At 47.3% G+C, this 22,764-nt stretch overlaps 1 protein-coding gene and 1 long non-coding RNA gene across 2 annotated transcripts in view; one reads left to right on the top strand and one right to left on the bottom strand.

Moving 5' to 3' along the window:
- Positions 1-1,061: 1,061 nt before the first annotated feature.
- On the bottom strand, positions 1,062-21,298 carry LOC105472382 (uncharacterized). The gene is made up of 2 exons (XR_981545.2): positions 21,168-21,298; positions 1,062-1,652 (listed from the first exon to the last, which is right to left on the bottom strand). It is a non-coding gene; the product is annotated as an uncharacterized lncRNA (long non-coding RNA).
- LOC105472381 (acyl-CoA synthetase family member 2) overlaps positions 21,183-22,764 on the top strand; it is a 48,739-nt gene continuing 47,157 nt past the window's right edge. The window contains exon 1 of the mRNA XM_011725561.3: positions 21,183-21,337. Coding sequence (XP_011723863.1) covers positions 21,201-21,337 — 137 coding nt within the window. The 5' untranslated portion in view covers positions 21,183-21,200. The remainder of the gene's footprint in view (positions 21,338-22,764) is intronic.

Here is a 22,764-nt window from a genome sequence, read left to right as displayed (position 1 = left end):
GATGGTAGAGCTTGATGGCCAAGTGGGACCTCTGGCACTAATACCCATCCACTGGGTATTCATCCTGGCTCTGCCATTTGTTACTTATAAAACCGCAGGCAATCACCAGGCTTCAGTCTTATCTATGAATCAATCTATGAGACATGTACCTAACAGAGGTTGGGGAGAACTGAAGGGGTAAAACACACCAAGAGCTTACAGCAGTCACTGGCACTTAGTAAGTACCCAGTAAATATTAGCTACAATTCATGATCCATCTTGTACTCTACTTATCTTTATGTGTCTGTCCTTCATTCTGGACTGTGAGGACAGGGATTTTTGTCTTAATCATCTTCATATGCCCAGAGTCAGCCTGTCTGATGTAGGATAGCTGCTAAATCAGATGTCTGTGGAATAAATGAATAGATAGATGAATGAACGAAGGAATGAATGAACCACTTTACCCACTCCAAACCTCAGTTTACTTATTTTGAAATGGGGATATTAAAGTTTATCTCAGAGGGGCCGAGCAGGGTAGCTCACACCTGTAATCCCAATACTTGGGAGGTCAAGGTGAGAGGATTATTTGAGGCTAGGAGTTCAAAACCAGTCTGAGCAACACAGCAAGACTCTGTCTCTACAAAAAATAAAAAAGCTTGTCTCAGAGGGGAACCAGGAAGACCAAATAAAGTAAGCACAATTGTTATGGGGAGGGTCCTTGTTCTTAGAACTCCCAAGATGGTGGCAAGCCGCTTCCAAGATGGTGGCAAGCCTCTTGTTCTCTGACCTGGGGTTCTTGGCCTCCCAGATTCCAAGGAATGGAATCTTAGGCTATGCAGTGAGTGTTATAGCTCTATTCAGCTCAATTAGGACAAACCCAGGCACTTAGCTATGCAGAAACAATGGCAAGCCTTAGCCTGATCGGGAGCAGCAATGGGTGCCTAGCTGGATCAGAAGCACAGCGGACACCCTGCCAGATCCAGAGGGGTGGAAGTCAGTGGTGGGTCTGTGACAGCAGCAAACAGCAGTGGTGGACCGTAAGCAAAAGCTCAGCTCAAGCCATAACACGGACCAGAAGAGTGTGCAGTTGCAAGATTTAATAGAGTGAAAACAGAGCTCCCATAAAATGGGAGGGGACCAAAAGGGGGTTGCCATTGCTGACTTGAATGCCTGGGTTTATATCCCTATCATTGTCCCTCCTCCTGTGCTCTCAGGCGATAGGTGATTGACTATTTCTTTACCTCCTGTTTTTGCTTAATTAACATTTTAGTGAGCTCTCTTTACTACCTGATTGATCGGGTGTGAGCTAAATTGCAGGCCCCGTGTTTAAAGATGGATGCAGTCACCTTCCCAGCTAGGCTTAGGGATTCTTAGTTGGCTTAGGAAATCCAGCTAGTCCTGTCTCTCAGTCCCCCCTTACAACAGGAAAATCCAAGTGCTGTTGAGGAGGTTGGCTGATGACTGCTCTAACTGCTTCCTGCTGAACTGAGGCGTAGTAGGGGTCATGCAGTTGAGATTTCCTCCGGAGGGGTGCCTTCGATGTCACCAACATCAGAGCATGGATTAGCAGGCTGGTCCAGGGGTCCGCAGTAGATCTTAGTCATGGACTGCATCGGAGGCTCCATTTGAAGAACCATTTGTAGTTTTACAGCTTCGATTCTGGAAGAAACAAACTTAACAAGGAGGTTAAAGATACAGGGATTGAAATGTATGGCCTGTAGTGCAGGGGATTATTTCTTTGGCACACTTCACAGGCCCTGACAATCTGCTTGATAGTTTTGAAAAACTCTGGTCCAGTAAATAATAATTTGGCAATCTGATGGGTGCTATCAATACCTAAGTGAAAGGTTTGGTGAAGGGTTTTAAGTAATTTCCATTGGTTAGCTGCAGGCAAAAGTATTTTTCCTTCTCTGGTGGCTAGCCATTCTGAGGGGAGGAAACTATGTCCTCGTGAGGTTCCCCATTCTATTTCTCCTGCTGAGTACTGGGGCTTGTTTCCCGGAGGGGATTACCCCATACTAGGGGTTCTTCTATAAGCATTTCTAATGGAGGGTCCTGCCTTGCGGCTCTTTTGGCTTCAATATCTGATTGGCGATTCCCTTCTATTTCTTCTTTCCTTTCTTTTCTGATGACCCGGCAGTGTAAGACTGCCACCTCTTTAGGTTTCTGTATAGCCAATAATAATCTCCTGATGGCTTCCTGATGTTTGATAGGTGTTCCCTCGGAAGTTAGGAATTCCCTTTCTCTCTGTATTGTTGCATGGGCATGGAGGACTAGGTAAGCATACTTTGAGTCTGTATATACATTTATCCTTTTTCCTTCTAATTCTAGTGTATAGTGGCCCCTGCTTTTGCTAGAATGTCTCTCCCTAACAAGGGAGTGGGGCTTTCAGGCATAATTAGAAAAGCATGTGAAAAGGGTAAAGTTCCCCAGTCGCAGCTTAGTGACTGGGAGAAGTATCTAGTGACTGGCTGTCCTAGGACCCCTTGGATAGTGATACATCTGGAGGACAGTTGTCTGGGACAGGAGAGTGAGACTGAGAAGGTCGTGCCAGTGTCCAGCAGACAGTTAACCTCCTGGCCCTCAATGGTCAAGCATGGGGCTCTGTGACGGTGACGGCATGGGCTGGCACTTGCCCTGGGCACCCTCAGTCCTGCTGCTGGATCCATCTGGTTAGTGGCTTCTGACTCAGAGGACCTTCATCCCCTGGAGCAGTGGGCCTTCCAGTGATTCCCTTGACATAAGGGGCATCAACAGGAGGCAGCTTATTTCTATTCGGACGATCTTTTTAAAAATGTCCTTGGCCAGGCGTGGTGGCTCACGCCTGTAATCCCAGCACTTTGGGAGGCCGAGGCGGGTGGATCATGAGATCAGGAGATCGAGACCATCCTGGCTAACACAGTAAAACCACGTCTCTACTAAAAAACACAAAAAATTAGCCGGGCGTAGTGGTGGGTGCCTGTGGTCCCAGCTACTCAGGAGGCTGAGGCAGGAGAATGGCGTGAACCCGGGAGGCGGAGCTTGCAGTGAGCCAAGATCGTGCCACTGCACTCCAGCACTCCAGCCCGGGCGACAGAGCGAGACTCTGTCTCAAAAAAAAAAAAAAAAAAAAAAAAGGTGTCCTTGTAGGCCGTACTGGAAGCAAGCCCTATTAGGCATTCGATTTGCCCAGCCTTTCCATGTTCCAGAGCCCTCAAGGTCTGCTTGCCTGAGGGCCATGACTAAAGTGGTGGCCTTTTTCTTATCTCATTTGTCCTGTTCTGCCTGTTCCTCCTGATCTCTACTATAAAAAACTGAGGTTGCCAAATTCAAGTAGGGTTTCTAAGTTTTGCTCCAGAACTAAGGCGGACTTTTGAAGTTTTTTTTTAATGTCTGCAGCTGACTGAGTGATAAACTTATCAAGATTAGTTGGCCTTAATCTCTCCAGAAAGGCAGTAGGATTTTCTTCCTTTCCCTGTGTTATAGTGGACATCACTGAATAATTTATAGGCTTCTTCCTAGTTTTCCTTAGTCCTTCTAGCTAGCAAGTTAGTAAATGTCTGCAGCACCAATCTCTATGTTCTGATTCTGCATCCCAGTGAGGGTCTACACTGGGAACTGCCTGCTGGCCTGTGGGGAATTGTTCTCTTTCCTCTTGTCATCCTATCATTGACCTGACTCAGATACCAGAGATCACCAAACTCTCAGGCTGCAGTTACGGCGACACTTCTCTCATTTGGGATTAGTGTCTGATCTAGCAGTAACATTATATCTCTCCATGTCAGATCAAAGGATTGTCCTAACCCTTGTAAAACATCAATATAGCCATCAGGGTTATGTGAGAGTTTACCTAGGTCTGTTTTTTGTTTTTGTTTTTGTTTTTGAGACGAACGCTCACTCTGTTGCCCAGGGTGGAGTGAAGCGGTTCGATCTTGGCTCACTGCAAGCTCCGCCTCCAGGGTTCACGCCATTCTCCTGCCTCAGCCTCCCGAGTAGCTGGAACTACAGGTGCCCGCCACCATGCCTGGCTAATTTTTGTGTGTGCGTGTGTTTTTAGTAGAGACGGAGTTTCAACCTGTTAGCCAGGATGGTCTCGATCTCCTGACCTCGTGATCTGCCCGCCTCAGCCTCCCAAAGTTCTAGGATCACAGGAGTGAGCCACTGCGCCCAGCCTTACCTAGGTCTATTTTAATTTGCTTCAAGTCTGACAGGGAAAAAGGTACATACACTCTGGGCCGAATTCTCCAGAATACATCTTAGGGGCATTTTTGCCTTGGGGGGAATGTTTCCTATCTGAAAAGAAAACATAGGGATGCCAGCACCCCTAGTCATTTTCTGATGAGCATTAGTCCTAGAGCGTCCTCTATGGTCCTAATGCTTATTCCTTTCCAAGGTGTGTCACCACCCATGGACCTCTGCTTATCGGATTAGTTACGATCACTGATGTAGCAGTCCTGCACCCCTTTTCTCGCCTTTCTTGACCACAAAAGGGTCTGGGCTGCTGGATTCTAGTCCTTTACCAGCGTGCCCAACATTGCCTTTGTGCTCAGAGGCAAGTTCTAGAGCTGGGCTGGGTTCCTGAGTATTTCGTAACAACCCAGCTGCCCCATCAAGATGCATTCCCATAAACAACAGTTCTTACGCAAATTCGCTTCAGAGAGGGTGTCGGTAACCTTTTGAGTCAGGATTGAGATAGAGTCTTTTCGATTCTGTAAATACTTTAAGGCTTGGCTGAGGGCAAACAGCTCCCACATTTGAGCAGACCAGTTAGGCAATTCTTCTAACTCTGCTTCCACAAGAGTCTCCTTGTCAATTACTGAATACCCATTGTGTTTTTCCTCAATCCTGGGAGGAGCCATCATCTATAGTTCTGTTCTGAAGGGAGTTCCTCCTAGGTCTGGTCAGAACTTTGTATGGTAATTAAAATTTAAATCCCCTGTTAGGAAATCTGCTGGGTTAAGGGAATTTTCAGTGGTTAATGTTAAATCACCTTTTTCTAACAGAATAGCCCCATACTTATAAGATTTTTGAGTTAGTAAGCCACCTATTTGCTTTTTTGACTTAGAATCATTCTGAACTGGTGAGGTGTGCTCACAATGAGGTTTCCTCTAAAAGTTACTTTTCTAGGCTGGGCGCAGTGGCTCACGCCTGTAATCCCAGCACTTTGGGAGGCCAAGACGGGTGGATCATGAGGTCAGGAGATCGAGACCATCCTGCCCAACAAGGTGAAACTCGGTCTCTACTAAAAATACAAAAAAAAATTAGCCGGGCCTGGTGGCGGGCGCCTGTTAGTCCCAGCTACTCAGGGGGCTGAGGCAGGAGAATGGCATGAACCCGGGAGGCAGAGCTTGCAGTGAGCCGAGATCACGCCACTGGACTCCAGCGTGGGTGACAGAGCAAGACTCCGTCTCAAAAAAAAAAAAAAAAAAAAGTTACTTTTCACTTTCTTCTGTTAGCAAAGCAGTTGCTGCTACAGATTGAATGCATTTGGGCCATTTGTGGGTTGCTGGGTTAAGGATTTTTGATAGGAAGGCTACTGTGGTCTCAGTGTTTTCAGGCTACGCCCTTGTTTACACTGACAACAAGGCAATATTGGAGTGTTATAGGGTCATAGAGAAGACCTTCAATTATCAATTATAGGTTTTAAATTCATCCTGGCTTTTAAAGGAATAGGGCACACTGTTTTTTCTTTACTACATTTATCTCTCTTTTTCTCTCTCTCCCTCTCTTTTTTCTATCTCTCTCTTCTCTCCTTGACTTGCTCAATTCACTTCCATCTTGATCTATTATGTTGTTGTTAGAACTGATGACCCAGTTCCAGTTGTTAAAGTACTGGGTCATCAGTTCTAAGGCCCTGGCCAATGAGCCAAGGCTTGGAGATTGTATCACAGAGGGGTAAGATGGGTAGAAATCAGGGGAGGAGAGCATCTCACACAATGGAAGAGCAATCCTCCTAGCCATTTATAAACTTGGGGCCCTGGCAAGGGTGGTGGGGAACAGGTCCCACATAACTGCCCATGTAGAAAGCTGTATGCCTCAATTGGGAGGGACACCAGGGACAAGACTCCCTGGGTTCATAGCCTAGATGCCTAAGGACACAGCATAGAGCTGCCTTAGATCCCTTTGGAGATACAACCTGCTCTAATACTTGGGAGAGGAAGTGAAAGTCTGAAGCATCAGTACCTAGGAGACAGGGATCAGAGGAAGTAGATTCAGAGGTAAGGAGAATTTTGGGGCTACACTTTTAAGAAAGTCATGCTTGGGACCCAGGAGGTATGGGTCAGAAGGAAAGGTAGGGGTGCACGCATGGGTGACTGTTGAGTAGAGACTTCTGACTGAGCCATGATCTCAACTGGCTAACGTCGGGAGTTTGGGATGACGGCTTTCTGCCTCTAGTCAGCCCTCAGCTTCCCCAGGAAAATTGAAAGCAGAAGCTGGTTCCAGGCAGACCAACGCTCCCAACCCAGAAGGGTTGGGGGTTGTTAGAAAGCCCTTTCCCAGACAGCCTTATATCTGAGTCTTAGGTGAGGCGGCCACGCTAATCATTTTTAACTGGCTGACAGATGCCCAGTATTTTCCTCCAATTCTAAGGAAGGATAGGACAGAAGAGCAAGCAAAAGTGGTCCAATATTACTGGCTTGGAGTTCCCTTCATGGTTGCCAATATCTTACTGAGGGTCCCTGTCCTTAGAGCTCCTAAGATGGTGGCAGGCCGCTTCCAAGATGGCGGCAAGCCTCTTGTTCTCTGACCTGGGGTTCTTGGCCTCACACATTCCAAGGAATGGAATCTTGGGCCATGCGGTGAGTGTTATAACTCTATTCAGCTTGATTAGGATTAACCCGGGCACTTAGCTGTGCAGGAACAATAGCAAGCCTTTAGCCCAATTGGGAGCAGCAATGGGTGCCTTGCTGGATCAGGAGCACAGCGGACACCCTGCTGGATTCGGAGGGTTGGAACAGTTGCAAACAACAGTGGTGGACGGCAAGCGAAAGCTCAGCTTAAGCCATAACAAACACGGACCAGAAGAGTGTGCAGTTGCAAGATTTAATAGAGTGAAAACAGAGCTCCCATAAAACGGGAGGGGACCCAAAGGGGGTTACCGTTGCCAGCTTGAATGCCTGGGTTTATATCCCAATCATTGTCCCTCCTCCTATGCTCTCAGGCGATAGATGATTGGCTATTTCTTTACCTCCTATTTTTGCCTACTTAGCATTTTAGTGAGCTCTCTTTACTACCTGATTGGTCAGGTGTGAGCTAAGTTGCAAGCCCCATGTTTAAAGGTGGATGCGGTCACCTCCCCAGTTAGGCTTCGGGATTCTTAGTCGGTCTAGGAAATCTAGCTAGTCCTGTCTCTCACAATGGTCTACTCCTTACTGAACAAATCCCCGCTGTGCACACCTCAACCCGTCCCCAGCAAGGCACTGTGCTGGGCTTCTGGGAAACAGACAAGGGCAATTGGATCATACATACATTAGCATTTGGCAATCTCTGAATCCTTGAGCATCCATTATCTTATTTTGATAATGTACATGAGGAGACAGTGAGGCACATTTTATTGTTCTGAAGAAACCAAAGCTCAGAGAGGAAAAGCCACTTGTTCGCAGCCACACCATTGGTTGAGGGGCAGACTTTTTTATTCCAAATCCTGTTTCTTTTCACTACACCCTATTTTTCCTACCACGAAGGCGCCTACAGTCCATGCAAATAATTATTATACAAGGTAAAAGGATAAGTGCCTGAATACATACAGATGAGATCTGTGCATGAATATGTAGGGCTGTGTGTGTGTGATAACATCAGGTCGACAGGTGCTAAAACATTCTTTGTGCCTCGGACTGTGCTTTACGTATATCAGGTCTTTTAACTTGGCCTTCACAACAGACTTATAAAGCAGATATTATAAGGCTGAGCTTTCGCTTGCCATCCACCACTGTCAGTTTTACAGGTAAAAACAGACATATGTCAGTTTTACAGGTGAAGTGATTGAGGTTCAAAAAGGTCAACTATTTAATGATAATCACAGCAGAAAAGTGAATGCATTCCAAGAAAGGTGGGTGCAAACCCAGCATGGTGGGGAGGAGGAGCCTATAGAGAAGAGAGAAATCAGAAAAGGCTCCATGGAGAAGGTGGCATTTAGGTTGGGCTTTGAAGGATGGGTCAGGTCCAGACAGGCAGCGGTGCAGCCCAGGGAAGCAGAGAGGCAGAGCAAGGAACTGACGACAAGTCAGTTCACTTGGGGAAGATTTGTTTAAATCTCTTAGGCTAGAGCCCTGCAGCTTTGTGAGAAAGTGAAGCCTGTCATCTGTTGGCAGCCTTCTTCTTGGAAACAACAGGCTGGCCCTAGGCTGAACCCCCCCCCAAAACCAAATGCCACCTTGTGCTTGGATGTCTGAGGTTGTTCAGGGAGCTGCCAAATGGAACACAAGTACCAGTAGCAATTGAGAAGCCCAAGATCAAGACCAGGACAGGAGTCATCAGCTGCCTGAAAACCCTTGGGTGTCAGGCCAATGCAGCCACTGCTAACTCTGGGGCAATCTTGGCAACTTGTTACAGTACCAGCTTCTGTTCCTCCTTCTGTAAAACAGATATAATAGCCAGGAGCAGCAGCCCCTGCCTGTAATTCCAGCTACTTGGGAGGCTGAGGTAGGAGGATTGCCTGAGCCTAGGAGTTCGAGGCCAATCTAGGCAACATAGTGAGAGCCCACCCCCCCCCACTCTAAATAAATAAATTTTTAAACATTGAAAAAATGAGCACAATAATATGAAGTAGTGCGTCAAGGATCCACAGAGAGACAGGTGAGAAAGAGCCAATAGCACCACGCAGCAGGAATCAACTTTTCTAAGGGCAGCTGAGTCCCTTTGTGCTTTGTCATCATAGTGGGAGGTGGGTTGAAAAAAAAAGGCAGTCCGGGCATGGTGGCTCACGTCTGTAATCCCAGCACTTTGAGAGGACAAGGCAAGCGGATCACCTGGGGCCAGGAGTCCAAGACCAGCCTGGCCAACATGGCAAAAACCCATCTCTACTTAAAAAAAATACAAAAATCAGGCTGGGCATGGTGGCTCACACCTGTAATCCCAGCACTTTGGGAGGCCGAGGCAGGTGGATCACAAGATCAGGAGATCAAGACCATCCTGGCTAACATAGTAAAAACCCTGTCTCTACAAAAAATACAGAAAAATTAGCCAGGCGTGGCGGTGTGCGCCTGTAGTCCCAGCTGCTGGGGAGGCTGAGGCAGGAGAATGGTGTGAACCCAGGAGGCAGAGCTTGCAGTGAGCCGAGAGTGCGCCACTGCACTCCAGCCTAGGTGACAGAGCAAGACTCCATCTCAAAAAAAAAAAAAAAGAAAAAGAAAAAGAAAAAAAATTAGCTAGGTGTGGTGGCATGCACCTGTAGTCCCAGTTACTCTACTCGGGAGGCTGAGGCAGAAGAATCGCTTGAACCCAGGAGGTGGATGCTGCAGTGAGCCAAGATCACACCACCACACTCCATCCCTGGGCAACAGAGCAAGACTCCATCTCAAGAAAAAAAACAAAAAAACAACAAAAAAAGGCAGTCTCAGGCCTTGAGGACGTGAGCCCCCAAAGTATATTTTAATATTGATCTCTGTTTATACAGTTTACTTACTTACATAAATTTGCTTTCTTCAAGACAGAGTCTCTGTCTCCCAGGCTAGAATGCAGTGGCATGATCTCAGCTCATTGCGCCTCCACCTCCTGGGTTCCAGCAATTCTCCTGCTTCAGCCTCCCAAGTAGCTGGGATTACAGGTGTGTGCCACCACACCCAGCTAACTTTTGTATTTTTACTAGAGATGGGGTTTTGCCATTTGACCAGGCTTGTCTTGAACTCCTGGCCTCAGGTGATTTGCCCATCTCAGCCTTCCAAGGTGCTGGGATTACAGATATAAGCCACCACGCCCGGCTATAAATTCTCCTTAAATACTTCCACATGTGGAAACATACACCATGTTCCTGTAAGTCAGCCCTTACCAAGGTAACCCTCAAATTGAAGGCAATTGCACATAGAAATCCCAAGATTTTTGTTTTGTTTTTGTTTTTAGACCTAAGTAAATATTCTCTTTGTTTGTTCGTTTGAGACAGGGTCTTGCTCTGTTGCCTAGCTGGAATGCAGTGGTGTGATCACAGCCCACTGGAGTCTCTACCTTCCAGTGCTCAAGTGATCCTCTCCACCTTAGCCTCCCTAGTAGCTGGGACCACAGGCATGGGCCACTGTACTTGGCTATTTTTTAATTTTTTGTGGACACGGGGTCTCCCTATGTTGCCCAGGCTGGTCTTGAACTCCTGGGCTCAAGACATCCTTTCATCGCCACCTAGCAAAAGTGCTGGGATTATAGGCAGGCCACTGCACCTGGCCTCATATTATCTTAAAATGCATATAGAGGGGCCGGGTGCGGTGGCTCATGCCTGTAATCCCAGTATTTTGGGAGGCTGAGGCGGGCAGATCACAAGGTCAAGAGATGGAGACCATCCTGGCCAACATGGTGAAACCCCGTCTCTACTAAAAATACAAAAATTAGTTGGGCATGGTGGCACGCGCCTGTAGTCCCAGCTACTCAGGAGGCTGAGGCAGGAGAATCATTTGAACCCAGGAGGCAGAGGCTGCAGTGAGCAGAGATCGCGCCACTGCACTCCAGCTTGGGCAAAAGAGCGAGACTCCGTCTCAAAAAAAAAAAAAAAAAAATGCATATAGAGGGGTGGCTCACGCCTGTAATCCCAGCACTTTGGGAGTCCGAGGCCGGTAGATCACGAGGTCAGGAGTCCAAGACCAGCCTGGCCAAGATGATGAAACTCCGTCTCTACTAAAAATACAAAAATTACCTGGGCTTGGTGGCAGGTACCTATAATCCCAGCTACTCGGGAGGCTGAGGCAGAGAATTGCTTGAGCCAGGGAGGCGGAATTTGTAGTGAGCCGAGATTGTGCCGCTGCACTCCAGCATGGGCGACAGAGACTCTGTCTCAAAAAAAAAAAAAAAAAAAAAAAAAAAAAAAGCATATAGAGGGATATGACAACAATTGTACTTTTTAAATAAATATATTTTTTAAAAATGCTCATAGCGGGAAAAGTCAAGTTTACATGGCAAGAAAAATGTGCAAGAATCGCCATGAAGCTGGGCACAGTGACTCATGCCTGTAATTCCAGCACTATGGAAGGCCAAGGCTGGAGGGTTGCTTGAGCCCATGAGTTCAAGACCAGACTGGGCAACATAGGGATGGACACTCTGTCTCTACAAAAAGTACTAAAATTAGTCAGGCATAGTGGCCCACACTTATGGTCCCAGCTACTCAGGAAGCTGAGGGAGAAGGATCGCTTGAGCCCAGGAGGGTGAGGCTGCAGTGAGTCATGATTGCACCATTGCACTCCAGGGTGAGACCCTCCCACAACCAAACAAAACCAAAAAACAAACAAACAAACAAACAAAAAACGCGGGGCACAGTGGCTCATGCCTGTAATCCCAGCACTTTGGGAGGCCAAGGTGGGCGGATCACCTGAGGTCTGAGGTCAGGAGTTGGAGAATAGTCTGGCCAACATGGCAAAACCCCGTCTCTACTAAAAACAAAACAAAACGAAACAAAATTAGCCAGGTGTGGTGGCACGTACCTGTAGTCCCAGTTATTCGGGAGGCTGAGGAAGGAGAATCGCTTGAACCCAGGAGGCGGAGGTTGCAGTGAGCCAAGATCGTGTCACTGCACTCCAGCCTGGGTGACAGAGCAAGCTCTGTCTCAGGAAAAAACCAAAAAAAAAAAAAAAAAAAGTCAACTCCATCAACAAGTGAGTTGTTGAAAACCTGAGAATGTATTTATACAATGGAACATTACTGTGGAAAATTACACAGCCATTAAAGAGAATGACTAGGAACTGTACGTATTGACCTGGAAAAAAAAGTTTATTGCATATGGTCAAGAAAAAAAATTCAAGTCATTGAGTACAGCACATGGCCTGATCTCATTTTTTAAAAACAGAATTTCATTTTGACATTATTTCAGATTTACAGAAAAGTTGCAAGAATAGAAAGAAGAATTCCTGGAGCTGGGTGTGGTAGCTCACACCTGTAATCCCAGCACTTTGGGAAGCCAAGGCAGAAGAATCACTTGAGGCTAGGAGTTTGAGATCAACCTGGGCAACATGGCAAGACCCCATCTCTATTATAAAAATAAAATAAAAATAATTTGTGGGCCGGGTGCGGTGGCTCAAGCCTGTAATCCCAGCACTTTGGGAGGCCGAGACGGGCGGATCACAAGGTCAGAAGATCGAGACCATCCTGGCTAACACAGTGAAACCCCGTCTCTACTAAAAAAATACAAAAAACTAGCCAGGCGTGGCGGTGGGTGCCTGTAGTCCCAGCTACTTGGGAGGCTGAGGCAGGAGAATGGCGTAAACCCGAGAAGCGGAGCTTGCAGTGAGCTGAGATCCAGCCACTGCACTCCTGGGCGACAGAGTGAGACTCCGTCTCAGAAAAAAAAATAATAATAATAATTTGTGTACTTTTTGTGTGTGTGTGTGACAGAGTCTTGCTCTGTCACCAAGGCTGGAGTGCAATGGTGCAATCTCAGCTCACTGTAACCTCCGCCTTCCAGGTTCAAGCAATTCTCCTGCCTCAGCCTCCCCAGCAGCTGGAATTACAGGCGCGCACCACCACACCCAGCTAATTTTGTATTTTTAGTAGAGACGGGGTTTCTCCATGTTGGTCAGGCTGGTCTCGAACTCCTGACCTCAGGTGATCCACCCACGTCGGCCTCCCAAAGTACCAGGATTACAGACATGAGCCACCGCAGCCGGCCCTTCTGTGCACTCTTTACCCAGATCTCCCATTTGCCATTTCACTACAGTTGCTTTATCTTTCTCTCTCTGTCTCCACACACACACACACAATTTCTAAACTGAATATGTTGCAGATATGATGCCCTTTTATCACTAAATGTATCAATGTGTTTTTCCTAAGTACAAGGAAAGATATAACCATAGGACAATTGTAAAAATCAACAAATTCACACTGATCAATACTACTCTCTAATCTATAGACTTTATTCTGATTCCATTAATTGTCCAGCATGGTCCTTTTTTTTTCTTTTGTAAAAATAGCCAGATTTAATGGCTTATGCCTGTAGTCTCAGTTACTTGGGAGGCTGAGGCGGAGAATGGTTTGAGCCCAGGAGTTTAAGATCAGCCTGGGCAGCATAGCAACTCTTCCTCTCTTAAAAGAGAAAATAAAAAAATATATATAATATTAACAGAGATATGATATATTAATATATAATATATAATAATATATATAAAGGAGATAAACATGTTTATATGATCCTAGGAAAATGTATAGCTGAATATCCATACTTTTTAAACCTAGTTCACCTTAAAGATTTGCTAAAATCAGCCTTATTACTTTTGTAATAAATTATAATATAGAAATGTTTATTACAAATAAATAAGCAATGAATGAATGAATAAATAAAATCATCATATGTTGAGATGGAATTGAGATCAAATCTTGTTCTACCAACTTTGGACACATTATCTAATCTCTCCAAGCCTGGATTCCTCAATCATAAATCTCCACCTGCAGAATAAACTATTTTGTTTCTTTGTTTATTTTATTTACTTATTTTTTACCAGACAGAGTCTCACTGTCTGTTACCCAGGCTAGAGTGCAGTGGCGTGATCTCGGCTCACTGCAACCTCCGCCACCCAGATTCAAGCGATTCTCCTGCCTCCGCCTCCTGAGTAGCTGGGATTGCAGATGTGTGCCACCATGCCTGGCTAATTTTTGTATTTTTCGTAGAGATGGGGTTTCACCATGTGGCCAGGCTGGTCTCAAACTCCTGACCTCAAGTGATCTGCTCACCTCAGCCTTCCAAAGTGCTCAGATTTATAGATGTGAGCCCCTGAGCCCAGCCTGTTCTTGTTTGTTTGTTTTGAGACAGGCACTTGGTCTGTTGCCCAGGCTAAAGTGCAGTAGTGGCGTGATCACGTCACTGTAACTTTTTTTTTTTTTTTTTTTTTTTTTTTTTAAATAGAGACGGAGTTTCACCGTGGTGCCCATGCCGGTTTTGAACTCTTGGGCTCACGTGATCTGCCTGCCTCAGCCTCCCAAAGTGCTGGGATTATAGGCCTGTGCCATGGCACCCAGCCAGCTCACTGTAACTTCAAACGCCTGTGTTCAAGGATTCTCCCACTTCAGCCTCCTGAGTAGCTGGGACTACAGGTGTGCACCACCACCCCCGGCTAGAAGCTATTTTTTTCATAAGGATTAAATGAGTTCTTAGTCCATAGAAGGCACTTAAAAAATCATTCCTGTAAAACTGTTCATCTCTTCCTTATTCCTGCCTTCTCCCCTCTGTTCATTCCATTTGGCTTGGAATGCCCTTTCCTTCCTCCCTTTCCATGGTCACCATCCTTTTCATCCTTCAAATTCCAGTCCAAATGCCACCTCCTCTAAGAAGTCTTACCTGATCACACTGACCAAAAGTGAGCTATTCTGCTGATGCCCATAGTACTATGTCCCGCTTGGCATTAGTTGTTGGCATGCGTAGCAGTCATAGCAGAGGAGCCTGAGGGCAGTCTGCTGGGGGTTTCCAGAGAAAGGCTTTCCTTGCTCATCAAAGGCATACCAAGACCATGAGGGAAGGCACTACCTTATTCAAAAAAATAAAACAAAGAAGGCAGAGGAAGATTCGACAAAGAGGAGGAAATGTGAGCACAGAGGCAGAGATTAGAATGATGTGGCCATAAGCCAAAGAAAAACTGGAGTCACTAGCTGCTCTAAGAGACAAGGAATGGATTCTTCTCTGGTTTCCCTCAAAGGAACCAGCCCTGCCAACATCTTGATTTTGTTTATTTATTTATTTATTTATTTATTTATTTGAGACAGTCTCACTTCGCTGCCCGGGCTGGAGTGCAGCGGCGTGATTGGATCTCCGCTCACTGCAACCTCCGCCTCCCGGCTTCGAGCGATTCTTGTACCTGAGTAGCTGAGATTACAGGTGTGCACCACCACGCCCAGCTAATTATTATATTTTTAATAGAGATGGGACATCGCCGTGTTGACCAAGCTGGTCTTGAACTCATGACCTCAGGTGATCCACCCACCTCGGCTTCCCAAAGTGCTGGGATTACAGGCATGAGCCACTGCACCTGGCCCAACACTTTAATTTTAATCCCGTGAGACTCCCTTAAGACTTCTGGCCTCCAGAATTGTAAGACAATAAATTTCTAGGGTTTTAAGCCACTACATGTGTGCAATTTGTTCCAGCAGCAATAGGAAACTGACACACTGCTTCTTTCTCAGGACTAGATGCAAACCTCCAGGAGACCTTCTGCAACACACCTTGGGTAGATGCCTCTCCCCCAGCCTCCCTCACACAGCACTGGCTGCAGTGCAGGCCATTGTCAGTCTCAGGACTGGTGTTTTCTCCTAGACAGCGAGCTCATTGAGAGCAGACGCCATGTCTCATTCATATCATGCTTGTCCGCAAGTAGTTACTCAATGAATGAAGGTTGAACCAATGAATAAAAAAGGGAAGTTAAATTAGATTTGGTTTAACACTGGGTCTTTATCCAAGACTTCACAGTTGATTTTAGTTCTTGACTTTGACCCAGGGGAAGTAAAGTATTATGCCATCCAAATAAAGATTTTTGTCCTATCCTCTTACAAAAGCAAGGCTTTCATAGTGTTTTTGGCAGTTGCTGGGATTATGGCTTAGTTTTTCAATTTGGGGATGTAAGCAAGAAAATACAGATCACTTAAAAACACGTCTGCCTGTGCCTGCAGCAATTGTTAGTCGCAATCAAGATAATTTTACTCAGCTGGGTGTGGTGGTGCCTGCTTGTGAATCCCAGCTCTCTGGGAGGCTGAATCAGGAGGATTACTTGAGCCCAGGAGTTCAAAATCAGTCTGGGCAACACATTGAGATCCTCATCTCTGCAAAAAAAGAAAAATTAGCCCAGTGTGGTGGCATGCGCTTGTAATCCCAGCTACTCAGGAGGCTGAGGTGGGAGGATCACTTGACCCCAGGAGTTCAAGGCTGCAGTGAGCTATGACTGCCCTACTGCACCACTCCAGCTCCAGCCCAGGTGAGAGTAAGACAGTCTCAAAAAAAAAAAAAAAAAAGATAACTTGATTCTACACAGTAGTTCACAGCAAGTTCCTTGTTTTCACTTTCAGTTTGAGAATGAGAAACATCCATGTTTAAAACAATTTTTATTAGGCTTTTTAAAAAATATATATTGACTACAGGATCTAATTGACTTGATTAGTAGAATATATGCATTCTGTTCCAAGTCGTTTCAACCTCTTTGAAAACTGAAACTTCCTCATCTTCCTCTCCCCTTTTCTTTCTGCGGCTGCCAGCGGTCTCTCCTTTTTCTCCACCTCTCCTTCATGATCACTGCATTTCTTATTAGACAGCTCAGTTCTCAAACACACAGTGAAGGAAATTCTTTAAAAGGACCATTTTTCACTTACTATTTGGAGACAATTACCACAGAGAGCTATGAAAAATTACACTAGAGAAAAGGGATTTGCTGAAGGTCATTGACAGAAAAAGCACTAAGGCTGGATTCTTTCCAGATCTGACGCTGAAGTTGATTGAAGTTGATTCTAAGTCTAAGTAAACTCTTTGTACTCCTTTTTTTACAGTGAACACCTCATCAAACTCATTAGTTCCTGTAACTGATTGAAGCCTCCCTCAGGTATGTTAATAAAAAACTTTATTAAGAGAAATCATATATACCATCTTAGAAAATAAAATAAGGAAACAGTTTTGTTTGTTTGTTTGTTTTTTTCAGACTGAGTCTTGCTCTGTCACCCAGGCTGGAATGCAGTGGCGTGATCTCGGCTCACTGCAACCTCTGCCTCCCAGGTTCACACCATTCTCCTGTCTCAGTCTCCTGAGTAGCTGGGACTACAGGTGCCCATCACTACACCCGGCTAATTTTTTATATTTTTAGTAGAGACAGCATTTCACTGTGTTAGCCAGGACAGTCTCGATCTCCTGACCTTGTGATCCGCCCACCCAGCCTCCCAAAGTGCTGGGATTACAGGCATGAGCCACTGCAACCGACCGAAAATAGCTTTTTTAACAAAAGCCTGTTCTCTGCCCTCACTGTTCCTCCCACTGCCATGCCCCAAAGAAAAGTTTTTTTAAAAGTTGTGGAAAAATAGACATAAATAAAATATATCGTTTTAGCCATTTTTAGGGGTACAGTTCAGTGGTATTAAGTATATTCACATTGTTATACAACCATTACCACCATCCATCTCCAAAACCCTTTCATCTTCCTAAACTGAGACTCTATACCCATTAAACAAATAATAATTCCCCATTCTCCACCCCACACACCTCACCCCTGGCAACCACCATTCCACTTTGTCTCTATGAATTTGACTACTTGAAGGGTCGCATATGAATGGAATCATACAGTATTTATTCTTTTGTGTTTGGCTTATTTCACTTAGCACAATGTGTTCAAGGTTCATGTGGCTTGTAGCATGTGTCGGAATGTCCTTCCTGTTTTGAAAGCTGAATAGCATTCCATTGTATGGATATACCGCATTTGTTTATCCATTCAATCACTGATGAATATTTGGGTTGTGTCTGTCTTTTGGCTATTGGGAATAATTCTGTTGTGAATGTTGGTACACAAATGTTTGTTGGAGTCCCTACTTTCAATTATTTTGGGTATATACCCAGAAGTAGAATTGCTGGATCATATAACTCATTTTTAATTTTTTGAGGAACCACGATACCATCCATTGCGGTGGCCCCATTTTACATTCCCACTACCAATGCACACGTGTTCAATCTCTCCACATCCCCATCAGTACTTGTTATTTTCTGTTTTTTTGTGTGGGTGTTCTTTTTTTTGTTGTTTTTTGAGACAGGGTCTTGCTCTGTCACCCAGGCAGGAGTGCAGTGGTGTGATCTCAGCTAACCACAGCCTCAACCTCTCGGGGTCAAGCGATCCTTCTGCCTCAGTCACGCACCACCACACTCAGATAATTTTTGTACTTTTTGTTTAGGCAGTTTCTCACTTCGTTGCCCAGGCCTGTCTCAAATTTCTGGACTCAAGTGATCCACCCACCTTGGCCTCCAACAGTGCTGCGATTACAAGCATGAGCACCCACACCGGGCCTGTTGCTGTTTTTAAATAACAGCCATCCTAGTGAGTGCGAGGATGGTTTTGATCTGAATTTTTTGAGTACCTTCTCAAGTGCTTATTGCCCATCTGTATATCTTCTTTGGAGATATATTTCTTTTTTTTCTTTTTTTGAGACAGAGTCTTGCTCTGTCGCCCAGGCTGGAGTGCAGTGGCAGGATCTGAACTCACTGCAAGCTCCGCCCCCCGGGTTCAAGCCATTCTCCTGCCTCAGCCTCCCAAGAAGCTGGGACTACAGGCACCTGCCACCACGCCCGGCTAATTTTTTCTTTTTCTTTTTCTTTTTTTTAGTAGAGACAGGGTTTCACCGTGTTAGCCAGGATGGTCTCAATCTCCTGACCTCGTGATCCGCCTGCCTCGGCCTCCCAAAGTGCTGGGACTACAGGCTTGAGCCACCGCGCCCGGCCGCTACTATAGTTTTATTATTATTTTTGTACATAATGACATACTCCTTTATTTTTATTTTATAGTCTGCCCCGCCCTTTCCCTCTCAACTACTGACAGATGTAACTTCCAAGGTTAGTGATACTTACATTTACATTCTGTTCTGTAATTGTGACTAGGTCTTCTGTACTTTATTCATAGGTTGATGTTACAAATGAAAAAAAATCAATAAATGGTGTTTTCATTTTGAGCCTGCTTTTGAAGCACAGAAGCAGGACATGGGCAAAGGGGCGGGAACAAGGGCTTTCTCATGGTAGCCAATGGCATGAGCCAAACTACAGGGATCATAAATCATGCAAGTCACTTGCAGCATAAAGGAGATGTGATGGCTCAGGCAGAAGGCCCCTTAGGGAGCAATGGGGAATTGAATTGGTTAAAGGGAAGGAAGGGAACTTGGAAGACCTGGATGGCCCACTGCCCTGCTTGCCACTTCCCTATACTAACCCAAGAATGCTGGGTCAACATGATTCCCCCACCATGGCTCACAGACTTCCCCACCAGCCATCCTGACTTTCTCCCAGCCTTCCTCCCCATCCACAGAACTACTGCCTACCAGGGCTTTGCAGAAATAAAACAATTCCCCCTCCTAAAAAAGGTTTGCAATTCCTAACACAGAGGAAGGTCTTAGAGTGAAGACACGAGAGGAAGGAGAGGATGGAGGAAGAAACAATCACTGAAAACTGGCCAACTACCAGTTCTGTGCCACCTACTCGATTCTTATCCAGCCCTCTGCATGAAGTTGGTATTATGATCCCCATTTGACAGATAGTGAGGCTGGAGAGGCCCCGTGACTTGCCCAAAGCCACAAAGAGACTACGGGCAGAGCGTTGACCTATGTTTAAGAGGCTGAACCTCTTTAGGATTCAGTTTCTTCATCCATAAAAACAAAGACACATACCAAGGCATGCCTGTTCCTTGCAGGGTGTTTGTGAGGGTCAGAGAAAATGTCCTTGAAGAGCCTGGCATGTACAAGATACCCTGAAACTGGTGGCTATGATGCCACGGCCTGTGCACCTAGGAAGAGTCAGGAAAGCCCAGTGTCTTGAAAAGCCGAGGCTGGAGCAAAGTTCAAGGAGGAACCCACTTCTCTCCTGCTGAGGACTGACCCTCAAACTAGCCAGGAGAGTGGAAGGACCTACAAGATCAGTACCTACCCCTCACTTCATAGGCCAAGAGAGGGACAATGGTTTACCCAGGGTCACCAAGCAAGCTAGAGGCTGAGCCTGCCAGTCTGGGCTGGGACCCCAGACTTGTGAATGCCCCAGCCCTCCACATTCCCTGGTCCACTATCAAAGAGTTAGTCTAATTAGGAAGGCACACCCTTGCAGGCCCAGCCTCCTGTGATCTCTTTGTTCCTCTGTCTCTTCCTGCACCAACCCCACAGAAACTGAAGTGTGTGGACCCTCCCTAGGAACCGGGGTTCCAGGGAGGATTTGAGGTCACGCTCAAGATCATAAAGAGGCTCAGCCTGGACTCCTTCTCATGACCAAAATGGAGCCAGAGTTCCCAGATAAGGGCAAACGTCACCTCAGGCCAGGCTCCACTCTCAGCCACCCCTTCTGCCTGGCAGAGTTCACTTCATCTCCTCCTGTCAGGAGAGGGGAGGTCACACTGCCAGGGCCTTTGCCTCATTCTTCTCCAGCTCCTTCTCTAGAGGAAGAGTCATGGCTAGCCCGAGGCAGTGTGGACCTGGAACAGGCATAAACTGTGCTACTCTTTGGTGCCCAGTGCCACCTTTCCTAGCCAGGAGCAGAGCAGGATTATCACCTTCTGTGTCCCGCAGCTCGCCCGTGTCTTAGTACCCCACCCACCCCTGGAACTCAGGAACCCTAAGGAGGGGCATAGGGTTGCTTTCCATTCACGCCTAGGGCAGCACAGGGAACTGTGCCACAGGCCCCAAGACAGGCAGATGGAGGATGAAATACACAGGTCCCAGTCCCTGAGGCCACCTTACAGTGCCCGGCCCCCAACCCTGTGAAGAAGGTCAAGGCAGAGGCAGCAGAGGAGGGATGGGAGGATGCCTCGTGTGAGATGGGGTACAACTGGTGTCCCTTCTGAAGCTGACATCTGGCCTCAGCTACGACTCTGGCTCCAGCGGGCTCGCAGGGGGCTCACCCGTGACACCCTTTGTCCCGGCTGCCTCCCCACCCCTGCGGGCCCTCTGCTCCAGCTGGCATGCCTCAAGGGCGCTTCGCGCCTGCTCCTTTGGCCCCTGGCTTGCAAGCAGCGGGGCCAGCACGTGACCCGAGCGCTAAAGGGGGCAGGGGATGGACGGATCTTGACCTTGCCATCTGGCCCCTCTGGAAAATCAACAAACGTTTGCGCCTCTAACATCCAGGCCCCTGAGAATGGTCGCGAGGAAGATCTGTCTCGGACTGCAGCTGGGGCCTTCGGATCCAGAGGAAACCAGGGCTATTCTTCGAGGGTAGGAGGGGGAGGGTCGCGGGGTCCGCGGGGAAGGTGGCCCCGCGCGAAGTCGCCACCGCCGCGCCTCGCCCCGCCCCGCCGGCCGAGACCGAGTCCGCCGCACCCCATAGGCAGAGGCCACCCTCCCCGCCTCCCCGCCTGCTCCGCGCCCGCCCCGCCCCGGCTCACTTTAAAAGTTTACTCTGGCCGGGACGCTGGGCGATGCGAGCCACTGCAGCCTACGTCGGGATGCTGCGCCTGGGGAGAATGTGCGCCGGGAGCCCGGGGGTGCTGGGGGCCCGGGCAGCCCTCTCTCGGAGTTGGCAGGAAGCGAGGTTGCAGGCTGTCCGCTTCCTCAGGTACTGACCCCCCGCGGGAAGAGAGGGGGCGGGGCAGTTCCCTGGGAGAGGAACTTGGAGGTCCTGCCGAGCTTCGGAAGCCCCACCTCTGGACGAGTGCACCGGGGGGAAGGTACCCGCCCCTCATCCGCCCCCTACGAGCACCTAGGCAATAGGAAAAGCTGGCTTGGCCTGGTGGACTTGGCAGGGGGCTTTGGTTGGTGGCTGCAGGGACTTCGAGTTCTGGTCCAAGACTCTCGATTCTTTCTCCTTTATGGGCACAGAGGGCAAGGAGTGTGGGCTTTAAGGAGAATATTCCGATGGGGAGGGGCTAGGGCCAAGGCCTGGGCTATACGCCCAGGCCACTGCCTCTGAGTTGGAACCCCTGCATGGGCAAACTTGGGGATCAGCCCCATTCTCCCCGACCCAGGCCACTAAACTTAGCAGTCTCCTCTCTCCTCATCAGCTGCTCACTAACATGGCTTTTATTCTTTGCTGCCTGCTCCTGGGCCTATTTTCTTCTATCCTCAGTGCAAGGGGTGGGATGGAAACTGGCAGAGGATTTCAGTTCCCAGTAGTTTCACTGCCTCTGCAGCAGCACAGTAAGTAAAGCTGCCTTCCGGCGCGACCAGTCCCTGGGAGGACCGCGTGAGATGGCAAATGTGAAAGTGCTTGAGTCACAGAGAGCAGGCTGCCACCAATGCTATCAGTGCTGTTAGCTTCAGCAGCACCACTGGGGAGCCCTGTGCACCACTGAGCCTGTCCTACCACTCAACTAGGCCAGATACTAAGTCAGTGGTCAGGACACCACTTTCAACAACATCAGATGGGGTGTGGGTCTGGACGTGGAAAAAGGAGAAGTCAGAACAAAGCTGTGTCTCAGAGAACTAGATTTGTTTTTGTTTTTAAAAAGGTTAAGCAGGAAGAGTTGGAGGGACATGCAGACTCCTTTTTTGCTGGAACTCCGAGATCACAGTTTTTGAACTTGCTGATTCCTGAATGCTAGAAAGCATGCAACGCCTTAACATCACTCTGCCTAATTTGCTGAGAAAACTAAGTGGATCAAGGCTGGTCAGTAGATGGGACTGAGATGAGGACAGTGGGGTCCTCTTCCCAGTGACTCTGGGAAGTCACTCACTACTTCCCAGGGTCTCCCTAGACAAGTTCAGCCCTCCCCTGATCCCCTAGTCTCTTAAGCCTCTCCTCTGGACTCATGGGTGCCCCCTCAGGCTGGGAGGACTCTAAGGAAAGTTACTCCCCAACTTGTGCATATTTTATCATACTAAATCAGACCAAAGGGGAGTCTCTCAGCCTACTCTGGCTCAGGAGGCTGCCTAATACAAAACAAACAAAGTAATAAATAAACAAATAATAAATCAGGCCACATGGCAACATTCCTGACCTTTGACTTTTTTGTCTATAAACAAAATAGGTCACTTACCTGCTAC

Source organism: Macaca nemestrina, chromosome 17 (genome assembly GCF_043159975.1).
Source record: "Macaca nemestrina isolate mMacNem1 chromosome 17, mMacNem.hap1, whole genome shotgun sequence".
NCBI classification, from domain to species: Eukaryota; Metazoa; Chordata; class Mammalia; order Primates; family Cercopithecidae; genus Macaca; species Macaca nemestrina.
This window is presented reverse-complemented; position numbering and strand designations above follow the sequence as displayed.